Source organism: Mchenga conophoros, linkage group LG16, assembly GCF_057382185.1.
Source record: "Mchenga conophoros isolate Kocher_MC1m ecotype Shallow Benthic linkage group LG16, M_conophoros_male_GT1.1, whole genome shotgun sequence".
In the NCBI taxonomy this organism is placed as follows: domain Eukaryota; kingdom Metazoa; phylum Chordata; class Actinopteri; order Cichliformes; family Cichlidae; genus Mchenga; species Mchenga conophoros.
Genome location: NC_140541.1, coordinates 17,344,336 through 17,370,137, shown reverse-complemented (window position 1 = coordinate 17,370,137; position 25,802 = coordinate 17,344,336). Strand labels below are relative to the sequence as shown.

The window sequence follows — 25,802 nt, the reverse complement described above, 5'->3', positions numbered from 1 at the left end:
GGACTGGCAAGATCACTGCCAGTCCCTTCTGAAATTCATCAAGTCTGCAAAATGAAACAACTGTTTTCATTGGTTTGCACATTTATTACAAAGATACATAGATGTATGTAACATATATATTACACCAGACCATTTCCCGATAGGACTGGTAACTTTACCTTAGTCTTCTCCGGTTGAGAGGCAATGACTTGTTACAACCTGTTACGGTGTAGTTAACTGTTCACATAACCTTAAATTGTCAAATAACCTGTTGATTTGCGGGATTTAAAGGTGCTTGAAAGTAACAGGTCAAAAGTTTCTCCTTTATATTACTTTTTTGTGCTAAGTAAAGACTGTACCCGTCTGAAAGTGAAGCCAAAGTGTTAGTGCTTTTAGGCTGCACTTTTTTTCTGTTAGCCAACAGGGGGTGAGACCCCAGGATACGTTTACGTCTACGACTAAACAACTTCCGCTCTTATACCTTTGACCTTACTTGAACACTCTCATTATGAGTTAATGGTTTAATTGCGAATCTAAAGTCCTTTTTAATGCCATTACACACACACACCAGTCAGTCTGTGGTGCCCGAGGGAGATAATATCCCTAACTATCCCAACTTTCTCCGTCTGTTTGCCAATAAGAATAAAACACGATCAATTGCTGGAATTATATACAATGCATTACATCACTGTAGCCATATAGGCCACAATTTATTTTAACCTTTTGCAGAGCTATAACAAGAGAACACATTCTACTTGTGCAGTTTCCACTATTATATTTTCACTCTGTAAAATACAGGACAAGCCGACATTAATGGCATCAAGTCTCATTTCTAAATGCTCCCATAGAAATGCTGGCCTGAACCACTGATTATTCTCTTTTACCTGAAATGTGCCACCATCTGTCGGACACTTAATAAACTGTATTGGACACCATATACATATATGAGCGGATGTTTAATACTGTGCAAACTGCAACTGTTAATAATCCCTTAGGGCCAGCAGAAGGTCACTGTGTGTTTGTGTATTTTACAGTCAACCTGTACAATGAACATATGATTGGCACCTGTCTGTATACACATGACCAGTGCGGGCGCTCAATACAAATACTGTATTTTAGTTTATCTCAAAAGCCCCAGCACATACAATTCAATATTCTTGATAAATATTATCATACTTTATATCAAGTTATTACACTTTGGGAGCCAGCTTCCCAACATTTTCTCTTGTGATTAATTGTATGTTCAACATTTTGGATCACTCCAACTTCTGCATTCCTTTGTCCCTAGGGACATTTTTGATCAAGAAATGCACTCTAGAGAGTTTTGTGACGCCTAATAGTTCTGTAGAAGTCCACGTCCAGGACAGAGGTGTGATTTTAAAGCGCCGTCTACAGAGTCCACGTAAGAAAAGCCCACCTCCCTTCAGGATCACTCAGGCGTCTTTGATGTCCATCTTCTTCCTCACTACTTAGTCCATCCTCCTGGACAGTCCTGTGGGTTCTTACCACTTTCCAGGTATGGGAGTGCCACACTCATACCAGCCTACGTAAGTCGAGTGCGACTTTCCTCCGATCTCTCCAAAGGAAACGGGCTCTTGTCTCAGCGCTCTGTAGAAGCCTGGCAACAAACGGAGGAAAGATGAGACTCTGCTAAATTAAAGGCATTAAATAATCAGCGGTTGTTTACAGCTAACCAAAATACCTTGTCTGCTTGGAAGCTGGTCAGCCAGGAAATGGCTGCCAGTCTTGCCATCCAAGAAAGAATCCACAAACTGACAGTGGTCCTCGCCGTATCCCGTCTGATCCCCTATGTTGTAAAACTTCCCTGCAGTGGAGAATGGAAGTCATTGTTTAGTTACCGCATAACGAGTTAACTCCCAGTTCATTGCAAATGAATTTGAAAGAAAGAACCAAGAGAAGCATGTGAACCATCGTTCTCTTCTTTAGTGTTTGAATGGTGTGCGATGCGAAGATGCTTTGCAGAACGAAATCTTTTGAGCTTTTTCATGTTTTCTTGGATATGAAGCGTGCTACTTTCTTTTACATTATTTCCATTTCTTGTTTCACATTTATTGCTGTTTTTTATTTTTTAATCAGTTTTGGTTTACCTTTTCTCATTACACAGACATACAAGCAGCTCCTGTGCAGCTGCCAAGTCAATGTCCTCTTAGAATTATGAGGAAACATTTCATTTCCATGCATCAACTTTTAAACTAATCTAATCTACTGCTTCAAATTCATTAACAGACTCATTTAAAAAAAAATCAATAATTACATGTTGAGGCCAATTTTATGCTTTTTACGATAAAGAAAAGGCTGTACTGCTGTCCAGTCAAGCCGGTTAAGGATTGTGTTTGCAAGTGATTTGTAATGTGATTTGTGTCATTCCTGTTCACTGATTTGTTTGCATAATTACCATTGAGAGTCTCGCTCAGGTAGATCTTGTATCTTAAGGAGTTGCAGAGCTGGATGCCCACAAACTTTCGGTACCAGGTTCTCTTCACGAACTGCTTTCCATTGCATTCAGAGTGGGCATCAGCTTTAAACGGAAACTGAGTCCAGATGGCATCTTTGCCTGTGGGGTTTGTTCAGAATATCAAGAGAATCTGAAATACTGATTTCTGACTTGTCGAGCTGGCTAAAATATTGTGAAGAGAGGGGGAAAACAAATCACCTGAAACATACTCGCTCACTCGAGGGTCCGCTGCAGACAGGAGGGAAAGTTGTAATGAACAACATCATTAAGACATTTCAGATATAACAGGCAGTCAAATCCAGACTTGCCTCAGAGTGTCTAGCATATTATTTACAGTGTACAACCCCAACAGGATGGGCTTTGATTGCACAAGAGCAGGAGGCCAATTAAGCTAACCACTCAGCCCTCTGTGTTGTCATTTTGAATTAAAAACATAAGAGCTGATCAATGCGAGGACACATTTCAGCTGCTTAATGAATGGAGCAAATTCAGCTTAATGCTGTGATCACCAGGTGCATGATGTGTTAGAAATGAGCCTCAGAGGACATCTGGTAAGCTTGACAAGCCTCAAGATTTGATCCTTAATCAGCTTGCTCCCCAGTGCCATGCTGAAATGATTAGACTAGCAACCGCCTAATAGTACAAGAGAATTAATGCTAATCACAGCCTGGAATGTAACATGTACAGTGGCATTTACATGCAAGTAATGAGTTTCTTCTGTGGGGGTTTATGGTGGATTTGACCTGCATTAGATGGTCTGTAAAACTTGCCTGACTCTGTGCTAAAAGTTACAGGATCGGAGGAGGGTCCCGTTCCCAGCTCATTCCTCGGTGTTACTGTGAATTCATAACTGAAAAGAAATACATATTAAGGGCAATAATAATAATAATAATTATACGCTGAAAGATGAAAATAAACAGCAGTGTTTGACAGCTAAGTGTGGGTTCACACTTAGAATAACACACACAGAGCTGATGGTTCTTCCACGTGGTGCGCTCAGATGTGCTGGCAATTGTTCATGTAGCAAACCCAGCCCCAGGGAGGGTTCTGGTGAGCCTTGAGACTCCAGATGCTGAGATCTAATTGAAAACTCAGTGACCCACTCCACCCACATTTCCTCAGTTTTTTGTCTTGTCTTGTTTTTTTGGTGTCACTTTGGCCATTTTGTGTGAGCAAAACCAAATGTGACTCACTGCAAGAGCGCAAGAGTTCAGAAGAATCTGGAATTAACTTTAAGTGACGCAAACTCGGAGCACTTCAGTGCAATTTAATACGCCTCTCTTAGTTCCATCAGCGGTGAACTTTATTAATGCAGTCAGGCATTTTAGTTCAGCCGGGCTGTATTTGTTCATCTACAGATTTATATGAACAAATGTAGTGTTCGATCTCAAACGAGATTAAGGATAATATCAGGACATCTGTGGGGTGCGGACCTGCTCTCTGGTTTGAGATTCTCCACGGCTGTGTGGGTCTGGTTGGTTGTCAATACTGACGTCTGCCTTCCATTCGGGCCTGTGGTGGTGGACACAACTTCATACTCTGAGAAAAAGAGGAAAGGGAGAATCTCACATAGTGCTTTTTATTAAAACATTTCACCTGGATCTATTTATGAAATCGTCCCGAAAACAGTGACATATCTTAATAAGAGACACATGAGAACCGGAGGCAGAACACGTGTTTTTGTTGTCGTGATGTGTCACTGGGCGCAGACCTTGGATTCACTTGTTGCACTCGGTTTATAAAACAGCTTAAGAAACCATCTTAATATTTTATAGAACGATCTAGGGTAATATCCACAAGGCCACACGTGGTTAATAAAAAGAGATTACAATGTAGTCTAAACTCTTAATCAAGACTTGCAAACAAGTATAATGAAATCCAGCCACCTCATACAACTCAGGCCACCGGGAGGCAGTTTCAACCTCCGTCCATTCGGAAATGTCAGCCTTTTCTCTGCATACCTCTGGTTTCGTTGTCGGTTTTCTGCCAGTCAAGAATGACAAAGGACGGGCAACCCTCCACGGTGACCACAGTGACGTTGGATGGAGGTAGGCGGGGAGGACCGGTCACATTCTGATCGCTGCCTTCCTCATCGGGGAAGTAAGCGAGGGAGGAGGTGATAGAGCATGGCTCTTCTGGCGGCTTATCCGTCTTGTAGATGACGTGGGGAGCTGTATGTGGGTATGTTAAGAATTTATTTTATTCATGTCACATTAAGACCCTAATTGGTGCTGCTAAAGAACTGATTAAATCATTGATACTTTAAAATCTTACCTATAAAGCGCGGGTTGCCCATGCTGTCTACCTCTGACTTAGGCAGGGGCCTGAATATGGAGGAGTTTTCATATATGTCAAAACGGCTGGCTGGAAAGGAAACAGTTTAGAGGAGATGGGGTTAGTTTGATGAGCCAGGAGTCCCTGGCAACTCTCCCTCTTTTAGTTTTACAGCTTTGGCCCAGGTCAGTGACCAGCTAGCCCAGCACCTGCTCTGGCCTGCATTCAGACTCTTTGTCTGCTTCTTGGTGCTTTTTAAGTTTGCTTTTCTCTTTATCTCCCCACTATACACATCTGCCAGCTGCATCACCAACGCATTGTCTTTGTTAACGCAATGTCTGCAAAACTCATTCAGTCTTTATCCTTTTACAGGGAGGTGATTTAGCATGCATGTGATCATGTTCCTCAGAAGAAACACTGCAAAAATGTGCTGCTCGTACTGTTTAGCGCAGGGGCTGTGGTGGTCGTCTGCTGTTTGGGCTCTTGCTTGGGTCTGGCTGTGACCAGCGGGAACGGCTTCAGGACAGACGCCTTTTCTCCTTGTTTCAGGTCCATGGGTTTATCTGAGGACAGAACAGCAGGAGGAGAGTTCAGTTCTTCTCCCTCATTGTCTGACTCACAGTCACACACAGTTGCAATCCATCTGCTCTGGCCATCCTCACCGAGCAACTCAGTGGCCTTTTCCTGGCTGCTGAAAGATCAGAGATTGATCGTCGAGTAATCTCTCTAGTGTTCTTTAAAGGGGAAAGAGCGGTGCCAGAATGCATACTGCTGAGACCGAGGGTGCCCAGATGCGCTCACATGCACACAAAAACACTTACTTAATGCTCTTAAGTGCATTTATATGAAAACGGTGAGAGAAACTAAGCAGGGAGACAGCTGAGATGTAAAAGGTGAGATAAACACAGCATAATTGCAGTTTTGTGCGTTAGTAATATAATAGATGGCTTAAGATGGTGGTTCTCAAACTGTGAAGGACATGAAAGCAGAGCAGCTGTGACTGACTCGGAAAAATAAAAAATAAAAATCATGAATTTAAGTTGAATATATGGTGGGTGTAGCAGGAAAAGGTGTATTTAAAAAAATGCTTTCACACTTGCAAGCCTATTAAAATTTAGTTTTGAAAACATTATACAGACACTGAATAAGATTATTTTACAGGGAAGAGAGGATAGCAAGTGATGCTCGTGCAGGAGATGTAGCAGTTAAGAAGACTTCAAACTTTGGCACTCTGGAAGAAGTTTAAAGCAATAGTTTGGATATCTTTGGAAACAGATTTGAAGATGTTCGTACTGACAGATAAAAAGACTGATATCTGTCTGCTCAGCATGAAACGCAGCATAAAGACATAAAGACTGGACGAAACGGTCTTCCAGAACCTCTCCCTCACTAACTCAAAACTTGATATGTTAGAAAAACATCAGCTTGTTTATCTATGACAAACTGGTACTTAAACTTGAATTGCATTATTTTTCTTCCATACTCTCCTTTAACACTCGGGAGACTCTGAATGTGGGTGAGGTGCAGTTGCATTCACTCATCTGTTGCCCTCACCATGACTGCTAGGCTTTGCCACCAGGTTGGTCTTCTTGTTGCCAGAAACAGAGGGACGCAGAACTGCAAGGAATTGTGGGAAACAGAGTCTCTTTCAGAATAAAATTCACAAGAAAAGCAAAGCAGAATGTGGTCAGCACTGGAGAACAGACACTAAACTGAAAACAAGTGTTGATTAATGTAAGAGTGCAAAAATAATGAAGAATGTCAAATTTCAAAGGGGAGATGGATCAGAGCAGACGTACGCAGAAATACTTGCACTAAAAGAAAATAAAAAGACACATAATACAACATAAACATAATAAAAGCAACAATGCAGCAGCCAGACAGGTTGCATGTGACGTGCCCAAAAGCTTCTTGGTAAAATCCTGCCACAGAGGAGTACCACAACCTGTAGCTCATGTAAAGTCGGTGTGAAAACTGGAAATAAAAGTTTGAACCACTCATCCTAAAATCTACAGAACTGAGAAGTGAGGAAACAAAAAAATAAAGCCAATACTTAAACCAAGGCAGGCCGAATTCTGGGGTAGTGAAGCATTTTTTGACTCATTTCCACTAGAAAAATGTTTGGGATTTGACCATAAAAATGTTCCACAAAGAATGCAAAATAAATAAATAATAATAATAGTAACAATCGGACCAAACAGTGAAATCAGTATCACATCATTTCAGTCTGAGCTGCTTAAATGAACACGAGAAATGAACTGGCTTTTGTGGTTTTGGATAAGTGATCACAAAGAAGTGCAAGGTTCTGTAATGAAAACACCTCAGCTACAAACTGTCAAACTCAGTTTTCTTATCAGGAAGATTCTGCTCTGACTTTAGGCTTTTGCAAAAAGCAAAATCATCCTTAATTAATGCCGTTTTATCACAGAGGAGGTAGAGAAACTCTGGGAGGCTTGACACATAAAAATGCCTTTACGCGTTTCATATTTGACTTCTTTAAAGAAAACCTGCTTTAAAGTTTGTGTTTCATTTCCAGAGCCATTTGTCATCTCTTATCTTGGATATTCATTAATGGTCACTCTGGCAACAAGATAAAAAATAATTGTCTATATAAAGATGCCAAAAAAACATTTAATTTGGGTTTGTCTGGAGTTGACTTCTCCATGGTCAGTATGAATCAGCGATGTCAGGCAAAACAAACTGAATCAATATGATTAACACTGAAAATATAATCTAGGAGGACATCTGACTCACATGTAGTGTACAGCCATGGTAAAAAGAAAGTACACCGTCATCAATTCTAAGATTTCACATATAAGGACATAATGAAAACTAATCTGGTCCTCAGCAAGTTTTAATGTTATTTCAGTACAACAACATATGACATATTAGACCATGTCATGATTTATTTAACAAAACCTAGTGTGTGAAAAACTAAGTACACCCTTACTGGTTCCATAGGAATTAAGAGGGCCAGTGGCAGCCCGGTGCTGCTAATCATATTCACTTGATTAACTGATCATAAGCATATGTGCGCCTCTATAAAAGCAGCAGTGGTTTGCAGGCTGGATTATAAGGCCATTTCCAAATAACGTGAATTCCATTATTCTACAAGGAGAAAAATTATTCAGTAGTAGAAAAGATTGAAGACACTGGCCAATCTTCCGAGGAGTGGATGTCTCAGCAAATACAGCGCAAGGGCAGACCGTGCAATGCTTAGATAAACTACAAAAAAACCAAAGAGCTGAGCACCTCTACAGGTCTTGGTTAACATGTTAAATGTTAAAGTCCATGATAGTACAATTAGAAAAAGACTGAACAAATGTGACTGGGTCAGAAAGGTTGCCAGAAAATAACTCTCCAAAAAGAGCACATGGCAGCACAAACAGCTGATATGAACTGTCAGGCATGGTGGTGGAGGGGTGATGATTTGGACTTGTTTTGCAGCCACACCTGGACTCCTCTGCATACCAAAGTATTCTAGAGTCAAATATGAGGCCACCTGTCCAACAGTTAAAGCTTGGGCAAAACTGGTTCATGCAACAGGACAATGATACCGAACACAGCAGGAAATCTACAACAAAAATAGTTGAAAAGAAAAGAATCAGGGTGTTGCAATGACCTAGTCAAAGTCCAGACCTCAACCTCCTTATAAACCAATACCTGCAAACTCCAATGGACTGAAGTAATGTTGTAAAGAAGAGCAGGACAAACTTCTACAACTTACAAGTCATAGGGGAAATGATTACTTCCTACAGCAACATACTACTGCTAAAGGTGATTCTGCAAGCTACTAAATTATGCAGTTAGTATTTCGCAAACTGCTTCTGAATTTTGGCATAGTTTCTGTTAAATTAATAATGACACAGTGTAATATGCCATGTGTTGTTGTTCATCTGAGGTTGTATTTCAGGACTATTAGAAATTGGCTTGTACCAGATTTTTCCAGACACATGAAATCTTGGAATTGAAAGAGGGCATATTTTGTTTTTACAATGACTATTGTTGTCCAACTATTACCAAAAATAGCCCATAAAATCACAAACTATGTCGATTGGGTATGTGTAATATGAAGAACTGACAGCTCTGACAGCCCTGTCTTGGTTAACTGAACAAGAAATGAGCCATCAAGGTGTAAAGTGGAAAGTCAACAATATGTCTACAAAGTGTATGACATGATGAGAGCTGCTCTACAGTTTCTACAGCAGGTGAGTTTGGTTTGATGTTTCACAATAAAACCACTAAAACACCACATTGAGCCTGCAATATGCCAAAAACATCTGACTCAGATCTGTGATTTAAAACAGCAGCAGCGGTGTGAGCGCTGGTTTCTGTCAGATAACTTCATCTTCTTTAGGGTTAGAATGTGAAAATATATGCAACAAAACACCAAGATTTACAGTCAGGCCAGACAAATATTCCCAGTGAAATACATACCAGCGTCTCACAACACCGGGGTTATTACTTTTGCAACACACACTCAGATTTCATGTGTTTCATGGATGTGATTCAATAACGGACACGTGCATCCAACTATAAGCACAGCTTTCAAAAACAATTTCAAATTTAAGTGCCAGTGTGAAACTCGGCTCTATAAAGCTATTGTGGACACGCTCTAATTCTTAGTTTCATTAAAAGCACACACTCTGTACCAGCTGCTAGTGTAGTATGCAAAGCTTTTGATATCAACATGAACAACTTCGTTACTTTATAAAGGCAGGAAGGTGAACTATGTGTAGATGCTGTCCTTTAAACAAAGTCAGTGGGAGATTTTGTGCTTAGATGAGCAGGGCGGCAGGCAAAATAAATGTTCCTTTTTTTGTAGAGTTGCTTCCAGAGAGCCTTGCGACTCCTTGAAGACCTCTGAAACTGTCCAAGTTTCCAGAAATAACACATAACAGCTGTGACATGGGACTGAAGCATTGAACTGCTCTACACAACTCCCAACAACAAGGAGTGAGCAGAGCGCCACCATTAATACATGCGGTCCAGACGTGGTTTGCATTACTATTTGGGATGGATTCAATTATTCTAATTAACTGAGCCTGCCTGGCAGAATGGAAACAATGTGAATCACCAAAAAAAGGGGCAACCCACATTCACCTTTCCCAGCTAGCACTCTCAGACTAACATAAACCAGTCCATATGTGCTTTAGACTTGGTAATATGAAGACAGTTGTATAATAGATTTCATAATGTGTGGCTTCAGTCTCAGTCAAGTGAAAGCCTCTGGGACTGGACACATCAGACAACACAGACCATGACCAGGAAACACTGTCACATTGACGGATAAGCTGAAAGTCACAGAGCGGAAGTGCATTGTGACAAAAAGCACAGATCAGTGTGATGAAGTGGGATGGGGCGTGACAGTGCCTCTGAGGTTAGTGAGTTAGGAACACTGGAAGGCAATTATCTTGGTTTGTCTTTACCAGATTTTTCTTTGGGCCACACGATACGTCTAGGAGGAGCATTGCCCCTATGATGCGCCCCACTGGCTGCTGGAGGGAGAGAAAGGTCTGTTATATAATGTTTTGTGCCACTGAGGAAAAACATACCAGTACCAAATAAGAAGAAAGGCGAGATATCTGGGTAGTGAACAGGAGCGTATGTTTAAAAGAAAAAGAGATACAGAAGAGAAAGAAGGACTGTGGTGGCTGTCGGCACAGCACTTGTCTTGGCATTGGTGGCGTAAAATGTGATGTGTCCTGGCCAGTGCTGAGGCCAGACTTCCCACCTGGCCAGCGAGAGGGACCGTAAATCATGTTAACGACCCTTATACCATAGACGCCATTGCTGCTCGTGGTAAAAGTGTTAAATACATACCAAGCACATGTGGCAGAATGTGGAGAGGACAAAATTGATTGACTACGGTATGCTCTCACCACATATCGTGTAGCTAAAATCACTAGTCATGAGTTTGTTTATCTTCTTCTGTAGCTGTAGTGTGTGTAAGCGTGCTAAGAGAAGGTAATAACCTGAGGTAGCTGCTTGGAAAAAGAAATAAGTGAAGGGAAAGTGAGTATTCCATTACCGCCAGGTGTGCTGGAACTGTGAGAGGAAGTGACTGTCCTGGATTGTGAGAATGGTCTGGCAACATGATTAGTGGAATGAGAAGGAACCGATGTGCGACGCAGGGTGGTGTTTCTTCCTGCTGTAGGAACAGATGAGCTAATGGGAGAACGAGGAACTTCAGACGACCCGAGAACACCAGGACCTAGATGAGTAGAGAGGCAACTGGAAGTTAGTTAGTTGGGAGCTGGAAGGCTTGACCTAGATGGGATAAATGGTAAAGCATGTACGTGAAAGAGAATGCAGAGGAGCAGACACTGGATGAAATGACAGAGCGCCATAAATGAGATCGAAAGCTAGCCAGACTAATTTGTTTGCGAATGGGCAGGGGTGAGGTGAAGTGTGCTGCACTGAAGATGGAGCCACACATGGAGACAGGAACAACAACAGGACAGGGTGTGTGGGGTGATTGGATGGAGATGGAGATGGGGAAGCAGTGACATTGTCAAATGGTTTGAAATACAACTCAAAGCACCATTCTCTGTGTGGCTTGACAAAAAAGCAGAGATGGTAATGGGACAAACTTGTCATGGTGTTTACCATGATTGTATCTACCAGCCTTCTCTGTAGCCAGGGCAGGTCTTGGTAGAGGCTTGCCCTCTTCTTGTGGACTAGGAGCTGTGTGAAAGAAAACTCACTTTATATCTGGTATAAGATGCATGTGAACATAGTTTTAGTTTTTTTGTTTTTTTGTTTTTTTACAGGGGGCTTACCCTACTACTATTTGCCAGTTGTTGGTTTCAAAATGAATGCATTGACAAAAGTTGTGATCACAATATTTAAGAATTAACTCATACACATGTCATGCAGTTATCCTCTTGGGTTTAACTAAGGTATGGATTACTATCAAAATATGTAACTTACTAAAAGATACATTCTAGCTACTTCTGAGATAAGAGATGTAGAACTCTTTCTTTAAAACAGTTTCTTCATAAACTAATTCTGCCCCCATTAAAAATTAAATAATAACAATTAATAGCTAAGATTTTAATGCTTAAATTGCGGATTACAAATTGTGGATTGAAAAGTAGGGTCTTTACCCGTAGGGACTGCCTGCTTTGAGGTGACCTTGGTGGGATCAGAGTAGGTCCTGGAGTGAGGCTGAAGCCCAGCTTGAGGTTTAGGTAGGGGCTTAGATGGAAGTTGGGGTTGTGACTGGGCCTTTGATGGAAACTGTGGCTTGGTAATGGGTTGAGGTACAACATGGTCCTGGGTATTTTTTGGAGGTTGTGATTTTAACTGTGGCAGAATTTTTGGTGGAGAGTTTTGTTTATCCCTAATTATTGGCTTTGAATGACTTTTTGGAAGTTGAGTTGATGGGTGAAGCTTGGGCTGCCTTTTTGGTTGAGAGAGTGGTTGGGGCTTAGTTTGGTTCTTGGGCTCGGGTTGTGTTGAGGGTTTGGAATGGGAAGAAATTATGCTTGGTTTTGATGCTGGTTGGATTCCAGACTTGCGCCTGGTACTTACACCTGGCTGTTGTTGTGGTGTCTTTGGTTTATGTGGTGGATTTGGAGATTTATTTTGTGGATGAGGTTGAGGTTGAGTTTGAGTCTTTAGCGGTCTTTTCTTGGTATAGGGAATGTGCTGGGGTATTGGATAAGTGGATTGAATAGATGGCACAGGAGTGGTTTGGGAACTTAGTTGATCTTGTCTCTGAGGCTGTGTCTGGGTCTTATGTACCTCTTGTGCTAGTGGTTGGGCCTGGCGTTTGGTGTAGGGTGTTGGCTGAGGCTGTGGTTCTGATTCAAGATGTGGTGTGGTTTGAAGATGTGATTGGGGTTTTGGTTTTGTCTGAGGCAGTGAAAGGGGGTGGGTATGCTCTGTAGGCTGGGATACTGCCAGGTGTTGTTGAGGTTGGGTGTGGAGTTTGGGCTGGAATGTTGTTTGGATTTGCAGTTGAGGTTTTGTTTGAAATATAGGCTGGGCTGTTGATAGGGGTTTTGGCTGTGCATGGAGCTTAGTACGGGCTGTTGTGTGGGGTTGTAGTTGGATCGGGACTTTCTGCTGGAGTGTTGTGTGGGGTTGTGGTTTCATTTGAATTTTGGACTGGGGTGTTGTGTGGGGTTGTAGTTTGGTTTGGACCTTTAATTGGGGTGTTGTGTGGGGTAGTGGTTGGATCTGAATTATAGACTGGGGTGTTATGTGGAGTTTTGATGTGGTTTGGACTTTGATTTGGGGTGTTGTGTGGGGTTGTGTCACAGTTTGGTCAGTGGGCTTTGGGAGACGTTGAGCATTAACTCTGGGCTTCATTTGAGGCTGTTGGGGTTTGGGCTTTGGTAGTCCTGAATACTGTTGCTGGAGCTTCAAGTTAGGTTGAGGTTGTACGTGCCCTCCATGATTCTCCACATTTGCCTGGACTACTGGCACAGGTGCCATGGTGGTTGTTATATGTAGTAAAGGATGGAGCTTGGGAGTTAATGGGACCTCAGATCTGGAGAGGTCTCCTCCTCCTGGGTTATGTGAGAAAAAGAAAAGATGCCCATGAAGCCACAGTTGTGTACTGTAAAATTTCAAAAATAATCTTCTGTTCCATTTACAAAATGTAAAAAAAATATATACATATATTTTTTTTCATCATCCAGGAAAGACATAAAAGCAAGAGAGCCAACAGTTTAGACCAACTGATGTGCTACTCAGAGCAATTATTGAAAAAAAAAGAAAACAAGCAACACTGCTCTATGTTTGTCTCATAGGCCAAGTGCAATTTCAATGGCAGATAGAGCTTGTGCAGGTATTATGTGTTATGACAGGAACGGCTATTGTTGTTAAGTGTGATGAGCATCTAAATTCACTGGTTATGATGACTTAGTGTGGAAGTTTGATAGACCATTCTAACCTGGTTGTTCAATCTAATGAGATGTTCCCATCAATGAGCAAGAATGAAGAAAAAGAGGAAGTCAAAAAAGAAGAGAAGGAAACGAGGAAAACAATAGTATTGTTATAAAGTTTTCCATTCTCACAACTTTATATCTATACACCACCTCAGTGGATCTCAGCACAAACAGTGATGTTAATGCCGTTCAGCTTTGATTCATGGATTTAAACAAAACAGACAACAAAAAACAGTTGATTTGATCATGCACCAAAGTCTCTGCTCTTTTGGTCTGTACTGCTCCCATTAACATTTAGCATATCCTGAAAACACAGGGAGCTGTGTAGAAAATGGATGTAATTTCGAATTATAGTTAGCCCCTTGAATTAAAGCTACAACTTCAGTAACAGATCAATTTTATCCAATTTTAAACTATGGTGGCGTACACGGCCAAAAGTTTGGAATGATCTCCATTTACTTGAGGAACTGACTATATCCCATTTTGTGTTTCAGTGTCTACCTTCATGGTTTCAAAATACATTTCCAGCACTGTGTTTCTGCAGATCCCTGTGTTTGAGAACATAAATGTAAAAAAGAGGGAACAGACGACAGTGAAATACAGGGAAGAAAAAGGAATAACATAGTTTGTTGAAGTTCCTGTTGGAAGAAGAGAAAAAATTCCATCATGCAGTTTATTCATGCAGATTTCCACTGCCACCAACTCCACTGCATTAAAAGCAAAAGCCTCTAATCATCCAAAAATGGTAATAACCACACTGTGAATCCTGAAATAAAAATAAAGAGTTTAACATACCAACAAAAAAAATGCTAGACATGGAAATACAAAAAACTTTTTAAAAAATACAGTGGATATATCTGAGATATAATTTGGAATATGTATGATATGACTGAAATCAATTTTTTTGAATGAGCAGCAGTTAATGAGGTTCTCAGAGCTCATTAAAAGTCACTAATATCTCAGGAATATAAAATCGTTTTGGCTTGCAGGCTTGTTCAACTAACTTTCAACAACTGAACCCTGAGAACATCATCAACAATCTCTGCAAGCTTTTGTTGTTTACCTAAAATCCCATGCATCCAAGATCACCCACATTATTGCAGCCCAAACAGCTGCTCATGCAACTAGTGCAATTCCGTCCATCATTTTACACAGCTGAAATGAGAGCCATGAAGCTTTTCAAAAAGAACCATGATTCTCTGTTTACCAATTGGCTGTTTGTTGATCACAGCAGGTGCAGGTCCACGAGTAGACAGGGTTTCCTTAGTAGTAGTTGTGGTTTTGGTTGTGGTTGTGGTTGGCGCTAAGAAAAATAGTGTATGTTAGTATAACCAAGAGAAAAGGTATGGGTCTACAACCTGTAGAATGTGCAGGGCAATATTGTTTGTATAATAAAAATTAGCTTTCACGACAGCGATAGAGAAGTCAGTGTCAGACATGAGGTCCAGAGATCTTTCTGACCTCTGAACTCAGTTTTAGGTCAGAAAAATCATTACCAAGAGTCGTCTGTGTGGCTATGTTCCTGGAGAAGGGCAGTCTGCCCCTGGTCTTGTTTTGGACTGACAAGGACAAAGCAGAGATTAAAGTCAAGGAGAGAAAAATTACAATGGCTTAATTTTCACTTCTGAAAAGCGGTAAATGATCATGATTAGTCAGTCATTTAAAAACAGCAAAATGTGTTTTGAAAGAGTCAGTTCACTAAACGTTTTGCACAAAAATGTTTAGTGCTGGTTTAATCCTCCAATATTAAACAATTAGGAAATAATTCAAATGTGCATTAATTGATTTTGGTGTCAACAGAAACAATTTGTAGATGCAATGCTGACATTTCATCCCTCTGTCGTATTAATACTCTTTACCGTCTTTTAAAATGTAGAAGTGAATAGCAACCCTTTTGACATTACTGTACACCGCCTAACATTACAACACTCCACACCATCATAATTGCTGTAGAAAGTTAGTTGATTTACCTTATCAAAATTAATCTTTTTAGACTGCGTTCAGTGGAATTGTGTTAAGCATTTGAGTATCTTGTTTATTATCAGAGAGATTAATTCATGCTGTGGTATGACAACAACCTCAAACATATAATCACATTAAAGACAAATCACTTTAAGGAACATAAAAAAAGGAGTCCAACGGATGATATCACCCCCACAGAAAATTCTTCATAACTTTATTGAGTCACTCAGGCATTACTTGAAGAGAAAGAAGAGCTAGAAAAGATGGAAAATCCGTGGAAAGTTCTTGTAGATGTTTGGAATACAGTGCTGAGTACTGTTAAAAACTGTACTTTGCATGCCCAGCTAAGTAAAATTATTTTAGAAGCTGGAGGTATATGGGGAAATCCTGTCCGCAGAACAATAAATTATGGCTTTATTAATATTTCCAGTGTTAAATCTTAAGGTAGGGGTCAGTGGAAAGGAATTCAAACAGAGATCTCTAAGCAGCAGTAGATTCTGCCTTCTGTATCAAATTCAACTCAGCAGTGTCTCTCTGTTTGCTTACCTGAGGAAGTGAGGTGAGGAAATGAGGGCAAGGAATGGGGACCTGAAGGTACAGGTTTCTGATGGGTGAAAGGCAAAAAAGACATGAAGAAAAAGTGGGTTTAGTCTATGACTATCATAACAGGTGAAAAGAATTAGTATTTGGGCTGTACCATGTCTTTTCCTTTGTTGCATAACTTATAACCTATGGCCTCTTTACACCATGTCAAGTTGGTAAAGTCCCTAGTGAGACTCTTGTTATTCAAAGCTTTCCTTTAAGGGCAAGTCCTGAGGCTAAATCTCAACAGTTGTGCTGTTTTGTGAGATTGGCATGATAGAGCAGAGCCGCGCTGTTAGAAAATTTGTGCCACTTTTCTTTTCTGAACTCTTTTCAGCATTATTATCCCTCCTCCCTTGTGCCTCCAACTCATCTCCCTTTTTTTTAATCCCCACTCAAGTTAGCTGTAGCTGCAGACTGCTCTCTTTGGCTTGACTGCTCTCTCAGTCCTGGCTGCATCAATGCCGTTTCCATTCAGCAGTTGGATGGAAAATTAATGAGGCAAACAATCCTGAGAATAGCATAAGCTCACCAAAGTGTACAAGGACTCTAAAGCAGATTGCCCGTTCCAAATGCACAACCAGTTCCTTTTTGTTTTCTTTGATAAATGGAAGTATACCTGTGCCATTTCATTACACACACTTGTTTACTGCAATACTGAGCCTATTCGACCTCTAGTAGCACGTGTATCCACATAAGAATAGAATAAAACACTGAATATTTGGGTTTGTTTCAATAACAAACTGGCTGTGTCCATTACATACCGCAGGGCTGACTGGAGGCCTAAAGATTTTCCTGATGACCTTCTCTAGAAACACAAGAGAAGAATCAGTAAATAAGTGACTTCAGTGGAAGAAACAATGTGAAAGGAAAAAAAATGGTTCGATTCAGTAACTGGAAATGCAGTACTGCACTGTAGCCTTGTCATGCTCACATAATCGGTAAAGACTGAAGCCCTATCTAAACATGCACTGCAGCCCTGAAGTCCTCTAGTCTTTAACAGAGCAGATTTTGGGATTGCACATGTCAGACTGAATGCTGAATTGTCTTTAACCTGCTCTCAGACGACGAGACAACCAGATTCTTATGACTCTGTTCTTATACGAAAATGAGTTGTAGCATTTGTCCCAGAAATTTCTACCTTTTTCCTAGCACTACCTGTCAATCCATGTTTTTATTAAGATGTTAAAATAATTGTAGTCAGATTCGAGGTATTTGCTACAGAAGGTGATAATATGGCTAAGCAAAGAAGTCAAACTTGCCTTCGACTCCTGGCATGCTGATGTTGTGAACAACCGGCCTGCTCCACACACCGGTGCCATCCTTAGAATTTGGCTGGACACCAAACTCATAGACTGTGTTTGGCTTCAGTTTGTCAATGACTGTATCGCTTGTTGGACAGGTCTGGTAGTTCCACTTCCTGTTCTTCTCACGGTAACGCACTGTGTAGTGTCTGAGAACAAGACACAGAACAAACAGAACAACTCACACACAATGCATCCACTAATGATCACATCTGGAGGCATGATGCAAGAAGTACAAGGAGAATACGATGCTACTGTTGTAATATTTTTTCATTTTCTTTTTAGCGAAACCTTGCGTGCTAACGATGCTGTCAATTAATTCCATTTCATTAAGCAAAGTGACAAATGAATCTTTCCATGCCACATTTCCATTTCTCTTGGATTTCCCTTGGCTACATGGGGCGCCTTGAACCCATCTTCTTAAAAGATGGAGTCAAAATCAGAAATCCCCCTGAAAATGGTTCAATCAAATTTATTGCTGTGTATCGCTGCCATCATCTGAACTGCACAGTGAGGTCGTGATTTGACTTGACTTGAGTCTGTGGCACAACTTAGTTTCTTTCCTTTCCTTTAACAGAACCAACAAACACATGGTTATTAATCTTTATATAAGACATACATATGAAAATAATATTTAACCACTGGAAGATTTGTTGCAAACAACAGAACCGTCACTTTAAAAAAAAGTAGTACTTCATCAAACACAATCTGTGTCACAGATTGTTGACTCCTAAACACCTGTGTGCACAGGCTGCCCTGGATCCACTGCTAAGTAACACGAGAGGCTTCAGGGACTCATTTACTGTTTGTGCACTTATTCCAGACTCTCTGCAGCAAATGTGTGTGTGAGAGGATAGAGATTGGACAGAGAAAGATTTATTCCACCAGCTGTTACTGAGCTCATCGTAACAACAGTACAGCATTGGTACAAGAAAATCTCAAAACCCTAGACTGGTACTTTAGGAAAAAAGTACAAGCATTTAGTCTAGTTTGGCTGCAGTGACAGTTATGCCACTGGTAAGCATTAATATATTGCAAGCAGTAAAAGGGACGGGTGCATAACATATCCTTAGAATAACAGATGTCCTCATTCACTTCTGAGAAGCTGGGTCAGTGGGATTGATAGCAATAACTGCACAAAGCTCAATTGAATACTCCAATTTGCTTTTGTGACTTCAAAACCTCTGAGCTGGCAAACATAACACATTTTTAAAATCACTCCAACTAATACCTCCCAAAGATGGATATATCTGATGTCTATATGATATAAACATTCAAAAATTCACCACAAACCTTAAAAAACAATAAAAACAGCAACACACTCCGTATAGCCCCATACATAATGAAGGTTCTCTTAAATTATTCTTAAACAAATTCAGCAAAACTTTTTTTTAAATTAAAAAACAGTTCATTTGACATAGTTATAATCAGGGCGGCACATAAGTGGTCCGCAGGTGCGCATTCGCTGTCAAAATAAAAGACGCACCACCAGATAAGAAGTTGGAACGCGCGTTTCCGTACATAAGATCCGTAAATTCCGAGAATACGCGCTTCTTTTGCGGTGGAGGAACACCAAAGTAATTGCTTATGGAGCTTGCTTCTTCGACATCTTTAAGAGTTCTGAACAAATGTGTGTCCTCCTCCAGAACATCTTATGTACGCAAACGTGCGTTCCAACTTCTTATCTGGTGTGTCTTTTATTTTGACAGCGAATGCGCACCTGCGGACCACTTATGTTCAGCCCTGGTTATAATGTTGCCAAACTGCCAAAATTAAAAAAACAGACTAAATGATAAGATATTAACATTATATTGTGTTTATATTACCAAAGTCACAATGGTTCTGTCTCATTTTTTAAAGAAAAGCCTGCTTTGCGCAATGACACATTTAAGCTCACCCATCCTCCAGACAGTCATTCATGACGTTGCCTTCATAAGGGGTTTTCAGCAGTGTCCCCCAGGACAGAAGAACTGAGGTTGGCGTCACCGACCCAATGACCAGGTGCAGCGGCTTCTGCAATTCCACTTTACCTGAGAAAAGGTTTGCATCTTACTAAATGTGCAAAAAACACTTTCAGCAAGTCACATTGGTGATAACTTCCTTTGCTTTAAGCAGACATACCTGTGCACTGCTTCTTCACCTCGTTAGCAGGAATAGGCTGGACAGCTATAAGGTACTTGGGCTCAGCATCTAAAAGCAGAAGAACAAACTGCAGGTTATATTTCCTCTGAGCCTCAGCAGCAAACACAATGTATTGATGAACACCTGGTCCTGCAGGGCACATCACCAGGCTTTCTTACCAAACTCTGTCTCATATGGTTTTCCATCTTCTGGCAGCTGAATGAACTGTTTGGAGAACATGCTGCCGCCGTATCCCAGGATGTATCCCTCCAGCCTGGTGTCAGTGTTGGGACGCAAAAACTTCATCACAATGGTGTCTCCTGTGGTGCTGATGCGGACTTTCATGTTTTGGCGTCTCACTGAGGAAGCAGCATCAGATTTATGTATTTTCTTTTACATTTTCTTTTGTTTCTTTCTTTTTTCTGCAGAGGTACAAAAACTGTCATTTTCAGTACCTACACCTTCTCAGACTTTTCTGCTGTCCACTACTTCAAAAGCAACAAAGTAGCAAGTACAGTAAAAGCAGAGATTTGTCTGGTTGAAGTTCAACTGAGGTACAAGACGATAGTTGTGATTTCTAAGCAGGCACATGTCTGCTTGCTTTCCAAATTGATAAGAACATTATTGTTTTCTGCAAACTACAAACATCATAAACTGCAGCTTGTTGCAGTGATCAAGGACTTTGAAGTGCTCTGAAGCAGCTTTTAAAAACAGCAGTGCATATCCAATCTTTGATCATTTCAGATATCAAAAAAAAAGATCAGCAAAGCTGGAACATTCTTGTCTTGATTTGAAAACTGGCAAACACAAACACAAAGAATACAGTCCCAGTCAGATAGGACAAATGCTAGATGAGAACAGGCACTAAAGAGGAAGAGAGCTTCCCCAGAATGCACACCATGGCTGTATTTTCATGGTGACCTAGAAGAAACCTTCAGCGCTGACACGTCCCATGGAAAATGATCTGTCTTGGCTTTAAAACAATCTGCTTATCTATATTAAATGGTGTCATAAATTCCTGAAAAAGTTGGCATCATCATAAAGTCAAGGAAAAAGGAACTCTCCGTGTCTTCAAACACAATATGTGGAAAAGTTTGTTTACCTTTTCTCATTATTTGCCTCTGTCATGTGGCCCGTCACACTAGCCAATAACTAGGAATGCTAACAATTAGCCAATTTACAATAGGAATACTAATAAACATCAGAGAATTGAGACAAGTGCAGCTGCTCCAGGAGTGTGACTGACCCTTGCCTGATGCACATGTAAAGCAAAAACACCAGTGCACACTTGGATAATACGCTGTGAGCAGTAATGATGGAAAGACTGTCAGTCTGCTTTAATTCAGTGACGTCATCCTCTGCATCTTTAAATATTTTTTTGCAGTGGATCTCACAATTGAGCCTACATGCACTAAATTGCTCATAGTCTACAAGGTTTAAAACAATGGGCTTTCTGCTTGGATTACGACTTGTATCACAGTCTCCACAGCACATGTCCTTGGCTCATATTTCAGTTAAATGAAATAGTGGAACTTTGCAGGAGGAATACTGCCAGGAAGCAGCCAAACGCCAAAACAGACACTGACAGTGAAAGAGGGGGAAGCCCTGGATTTGAAAAATACCCTTATGCTTTTCCAGCGATGTGTTTCCTGTAAAATCTGCATTTGTTTCGATTCTCACATCAGTATTTCCGATAAAAACAAGAAACTGGTGCAGGGGGAGATGGGCTCAGAGTGCATAAAATATTAGGAAACTTCTGGCAACACGTTTTAAACTCCAGAACAAGCAAACATCGAATCTGCCCCATGACAACCTGCCCAAAGCCCGGTCATCTGGCCCATGCAACGCTTACACACTGTTAAGGCTTATCTGTATTTCCAGAGAAAAATGAATAAAGGTTTAGGAATGAAACCAGTCAAAGTGCTGACAATAAATCAAGTACAGTGAAAAGGAAAAGCACTGATGTTCAAGCTGTTTTTACACATGAAATGTAACTTTTACTTTTACGTTTGCTGCTGTAAAATACTTGTTTTGATTTAGGCAAGGGTGTAGCCCGAATAAAGCAGAGGGGGGCAGGACACAGGACAGCCACTCACAAGACCATCATTACCTCTGCTTCTCTTAAATCAGAGCAAACCATCATCACACAAAGACCTGGCAAGTTATGGACCATTTAATGTCAAACAGTGTGTTCTCACATGCACCTAGAAGAGTTCAGAGCTGAAATTAAAATCTCACCCCTAATAACCAAGGACGGAGTACTGAACAGGCCAAAAGGAGGGTCAAAAAAGGGAACCAAAACAACAAATTCATTTTTTCCTGTTTAGATCTGTGACCTGTTACATAAGCGTGCTGGAGGAGCTTTTGCAGCTCTGCCCAGGGGATCAATAATAAGAGTCGCATAATCGGTCCATGTTAAAGCTGGAGAGTGGGACTTTTGTATGAACATGAACCTTTTGCCATATAAGTTAACCCGATGTTGATTAATCCAGCACTGAGTAAATCTCTTGGCAATATCCTAGAGTGTTAAAGTATCATACGCCAGTAGGTATTTCACTTCAGCGAGCAATGATTAGTTTGCCTTAGCTGAAGGAGCAGACCAACACACGCATAGCATGCGACACCAGCTAGGAGTATGGTGGAGATCATGGCAGAAAGACTTAAGGAAACGTTGAAGAAAAGCTTGTGATATTAAAAAGAAAAATCCATGTTCTGAGGAAGGATAGGAGTCTGAAAACGATAACGATCAATGCTGAGAAGAAGAGAAAATGTCATAATTGCAAAAAGAATGAAAGAAAACTGATTAAAAAAAGCTGCTACTATGCCAACCTGTTTTAATCAGTTTCATCTGTATGTTGCACACACACAAACACGCACTGGGGGGTGAAGCCCATTCATCACTGAATACTGTATAAGCACATCAATCATAACACTGGGAGTTGGCCTATAAACTTGTCGGATTATGCAATAAACTTTGCCACATCACACAACAAACAATTCTGCTCGTAGTCACCCTGGACCGATATCAAGACAACGTAATCCTGCTGGCTGGATATAGAGAAACACCCTCAAATGGGAAACTTAATCTTGGCTCTGCAGAGAGGCCGTGTTGGATCACTGATGGATGATCCTGCAGTAAAGAGAGTAGGTTAATTGGGTTGTCAGTTGCTCTCTTAAGCTTCAACCTGAGTGCAACGTGATATTTTTATGTTTGGTCATTAAAATTAAACATTGCAACATGGATCTGCATAACGTATGGTTTGTTGGCTTTAAAACATGATTAAATGTCTGGCATTATCAAACTACAAATCTTCACCATGAGCAGCCCTCTCTTGATGTAGTAGATTGTACTAAATGAGAACAAATAGACTGACTTTTCCACTCATGCTGATTTGAGAACCAATGGATGATAAATACAGATGCAAAACCCAACACAACCTCCCCATAAAAACAAATCTGAAGGAGGCTGCGAGGCTTGTTTTGTTTTCAAAATGCAATGGAAAAGAAATGTTGCTGTCTTTGTTTGAAGTAGTTTTGGTGGATGGAAGTGACACAGAACAGTGGTTTCATGTTAGTTTGTCTTGAGTCAGAGCAGCTGAACACCACAGCTAACCAAATTTCAATACAATGCTTGTGATTATTGCTCTGAAGCCCGCGTTAACTATATAGACAAACATGATATCCTTCCCAGTATCCTCTGATCTGGTGTAGAGTATTTTGGCCTCTCGGATTTCTGTCCTGGAAGTAAAGACGTAGAGAGACTTGGCTTCCTCTTCCTGTGAGGACAGACAGATGTTTTATGGAGCTTGGTATAACAGTCACTTTCATGTAACAAAATGGAGTGTTAACATTTCTCAGAGCCCCGTGCCAGCCAAAGCAGCAGGTGTTTGAAAAACTGACCTATAATGGCTCTAATGAGAACCACTCCAGACCAGGATAATTCAGCCCAGAGAATATCTACTGTAATTCAGCAGGAGACCGTACCTTGCAGCCTAGCAGCAGATAATTGTGCCTGGAATTTGACTCCTACTTTTTACCCCAACTTTGGCTTCCATGCAGGTCTCGCCGCGCTCACATTTAATATCCCCCCATGTCAGATTCAACTGCAAGGAACAGCTGTTTTCCCTTGTTCCTATGGCGTAGCTCCATCTCGTCCTTCACCGCCTTTTCTCCATCTCTGCCATCCTGCATGACTCAATAGCCATCCTTCCATCAACCTGATCCTCTTTTTAACTTCCTAAAGTGCTTTGAATTCATCTTTCTTGTCCTCTAATCTCGTCCACTTTCCTCTCTCCTGCCATATTTCTCTCTCATTAATCTCCACATTGCACGAGGCCATGTTTGGTCTGGCACAGCTGCAGTTAGCATCCTATACAATATATTGTCCTCAAGTGGGATAGTGGTAAATAATTTTAGCATTAGCAGAGATTTAACTCATTCAGATACAGATGGGAAAAATGTTTAAGAGCACAAATGCATAACTAAGAATTAAAAGCACTGGAAAGTAGACTGACATCCATATATTTTGCTCTATCTGTCAGACAATAAAGCAAACTAATTTTGCAGCAAACCAGGTTTTATCTTTGGTCCAAGTAGAACGATACAGACATTTACCCCTCTGTTCCCATAGCATCAATACACACAGCCCCTTTCATCTAGCTGCCAAAGCTGCACACTGAGATTTGTCTGTAAGCCAACTTCAGTGAGCAGATTACACACTGGAAGCAGCCTTTATTTTCACCAACTCCAGCCCTCTCACCCCAAATCACTTTTAGTACCATCCAAATCTTTAAAGGGCACCCAAGTTTTAGTCACAAAATACATCAAGGCTATGAAGCATGGTCTCAAAGTTTGCTTTACTTTGTGTGTGTACTTTGGTATCTGGATAATTACATAACATGTAAAACATTTGCGTGTTTTTCCAAGAATGTTGCAAGAATCAAAGTAGACATAAGACTCAATACACGGGGTGGTGTTGATGAGTTGGAGACCTCAAGCTGATTTTTGTAGATGTCAGAGTGGAGGCACTTTAGCAAAAATATTTTTCGGTCAGCAGGTTTTTTAAATCTGAAGAGTCTGTATGTATTTAATTTTAAGTGGTGTTTTCAGGGAGGCTGGTAATCTGGTGATCTTAAACTATAGAAGGAGAACTACAATGAAGAAAACCACAATGATCACTCATTAAAATATGTAACAAATACCTCACTTGTCATGCAATCAGTAGTTTCCCCCGTCGCTAATTTTTAAGCACATGACAGTAAGACAAATGCAAAGACCACCTACCTCTGACCACAGAGGGACCAGACAGAGCTATCCTAAAGATGAAGACCGCAAGGATAAGGGCTAGAAAGATGTGCGAGTGCTGCTGCATCTTCATCATCTGCTGATGTCGGCTCTCAGATCTGCAGTGATCTGAATGATCTCAGAGATCTCACACCACGAGTGAGTCAAATAAATGCTTTCACTGATTTGTCAACAGGTGGTTGAGTGAAGTGTCTGCTGCAGAAATCAGGCTAGACGTGTCCGAGTGGCTGGATACGTGTCTGAGCTTCTGGTTCTCGGGACTAGTGCTGTTCCCTAGACTGGACTTCTGGATGCAGCAGGCTGCTCCTGCACCATCTATACCTCTGGATCAGAGGGAGGGGACAGATGGAGCAAGACCCACCCACTCTCCTCCTGCTGCCCCATCTCTCCTTTCCCCCGCACTCTCTTGTTTTCACACTCTTTCCCTGCAAATGGAGAGGAGGTTTTCTCCAAGCCACCCACCCTCCACAGCCTTCTTTTCTTTTCTTAGATCATTATGTTGTGTCCCCATTTCTCCATTTGTTACCTCGTCACTGTAAATCTTTTCAGGACCTCTAAGAGTGTCATTGGCCCAAATATGACATTTACATGAAAGTTTAAAAATCTTTTTATTCATATTGTCAAATCAGATTTTTGTCTGAGCAATAATCTTTGGATTTGAATTTTGCGAGACCCTAGATTTTGTCTAATTTCTGTCACCTTTGACCAGGGGAAAAATGGGCAACTAAATGTTTGAGGGCAACTCAAACACTTAGTTAAAGATCTTTTTTTAAAATAAACTCTGCATGAACATTGAATATTTTGTATCCCTATCCTGTGCAGCAAAGTTGAGCTGAGTCACATTAAAACTTGAGGATGAAGCTGTTTCAGCTTCTATGCAATACTCCAGCTGAAACATAC

General features: G+C 40.8%; 1 protein-coding gene across 7 annotated transcripts; it reads right to left on the bottom strand.

Annotated features, from left to right (window-relative positions):
• Positions 1-63: 63 nt before the first annotated feature.
• Positions 64-25,175, bottom strand: abi3bpa (ABI family, member 3 (NESH) binding protein a). 7 transcript variants are annotated; one of them, XM_085248558.1, is made up of 23 exons: positions 24,882-25,175; positions 19,778-19,957; positions 19,599-19,667; positions 19,375-19,507; positions 17,436-17,626; positions 16,938-16,981; positions 16,138-16,195; positions 15,126-15,188; positions 14,837-14,932; positions 11,839-13,248; positions 11,339-11,416; positions 10,761-10,943; positions 10,159-10,227; positions 6,284-6,346; positions 5,170-5,292; positions 4,730-4,819; positions 4,417-4,626; positions 3,889-3,994; positions 3,226-3,305; positions 2,654-2,683; positions 2,396-2,554; positions 1,682-1,804; positions 64-1,597 (listed from the first exon to the last, which is right to left on the bottom strand). In XM_085248558.1, exons 1-23 carry the CDS (start codon positions 24,976-24,978, stop codon positions 1,482-1,484), a joined length of 3,771 nt encoding a protein of 1,256 aa, XP_085104684.1. In that variant the 5' UTR covers positions 24,979-25,175; the 3' UTR covers positions 64-1,481. The 7 variants fall into 7 exon arrangements, with proteins under 7 accessions (XP_085104684.1, XP_085104685.1, XP_085104686.1 ...); XM_085248559.1 differs by having other exon boundaries at positions 10,159-10,224; XM_085248560.1 differs by lacking the exon at positions 10,159-10,227.
• Positions 25,176-25,802: the final 627 nt, after the last annotated feature.

Bases quoted from the DNA above. Each gene is read 5' to 3' on its own strand.
- abi3bpa (XM_085248558.1), bottom strand. From the start codon at position 24,978: ATGATGAAGATGCAGCAGCACTCGCACATCTTTCTAGCCCTTATCCTT. The intron at 19,668-19,777 runs GTAAGAAAGCCT...TTCTGCTTTTAG, and splicing joins ACCATATGAGACAGAGTTTG to ATGCTGAGCCCAAGTACCTT. The intron at 5,293-6,283 runs GTGAGGGCAACA...TTCTGTCCTCAG, and splicing joins GGCAAAGCCTAGCAGTCATG to ATAAACCCATGGACCTGAAA.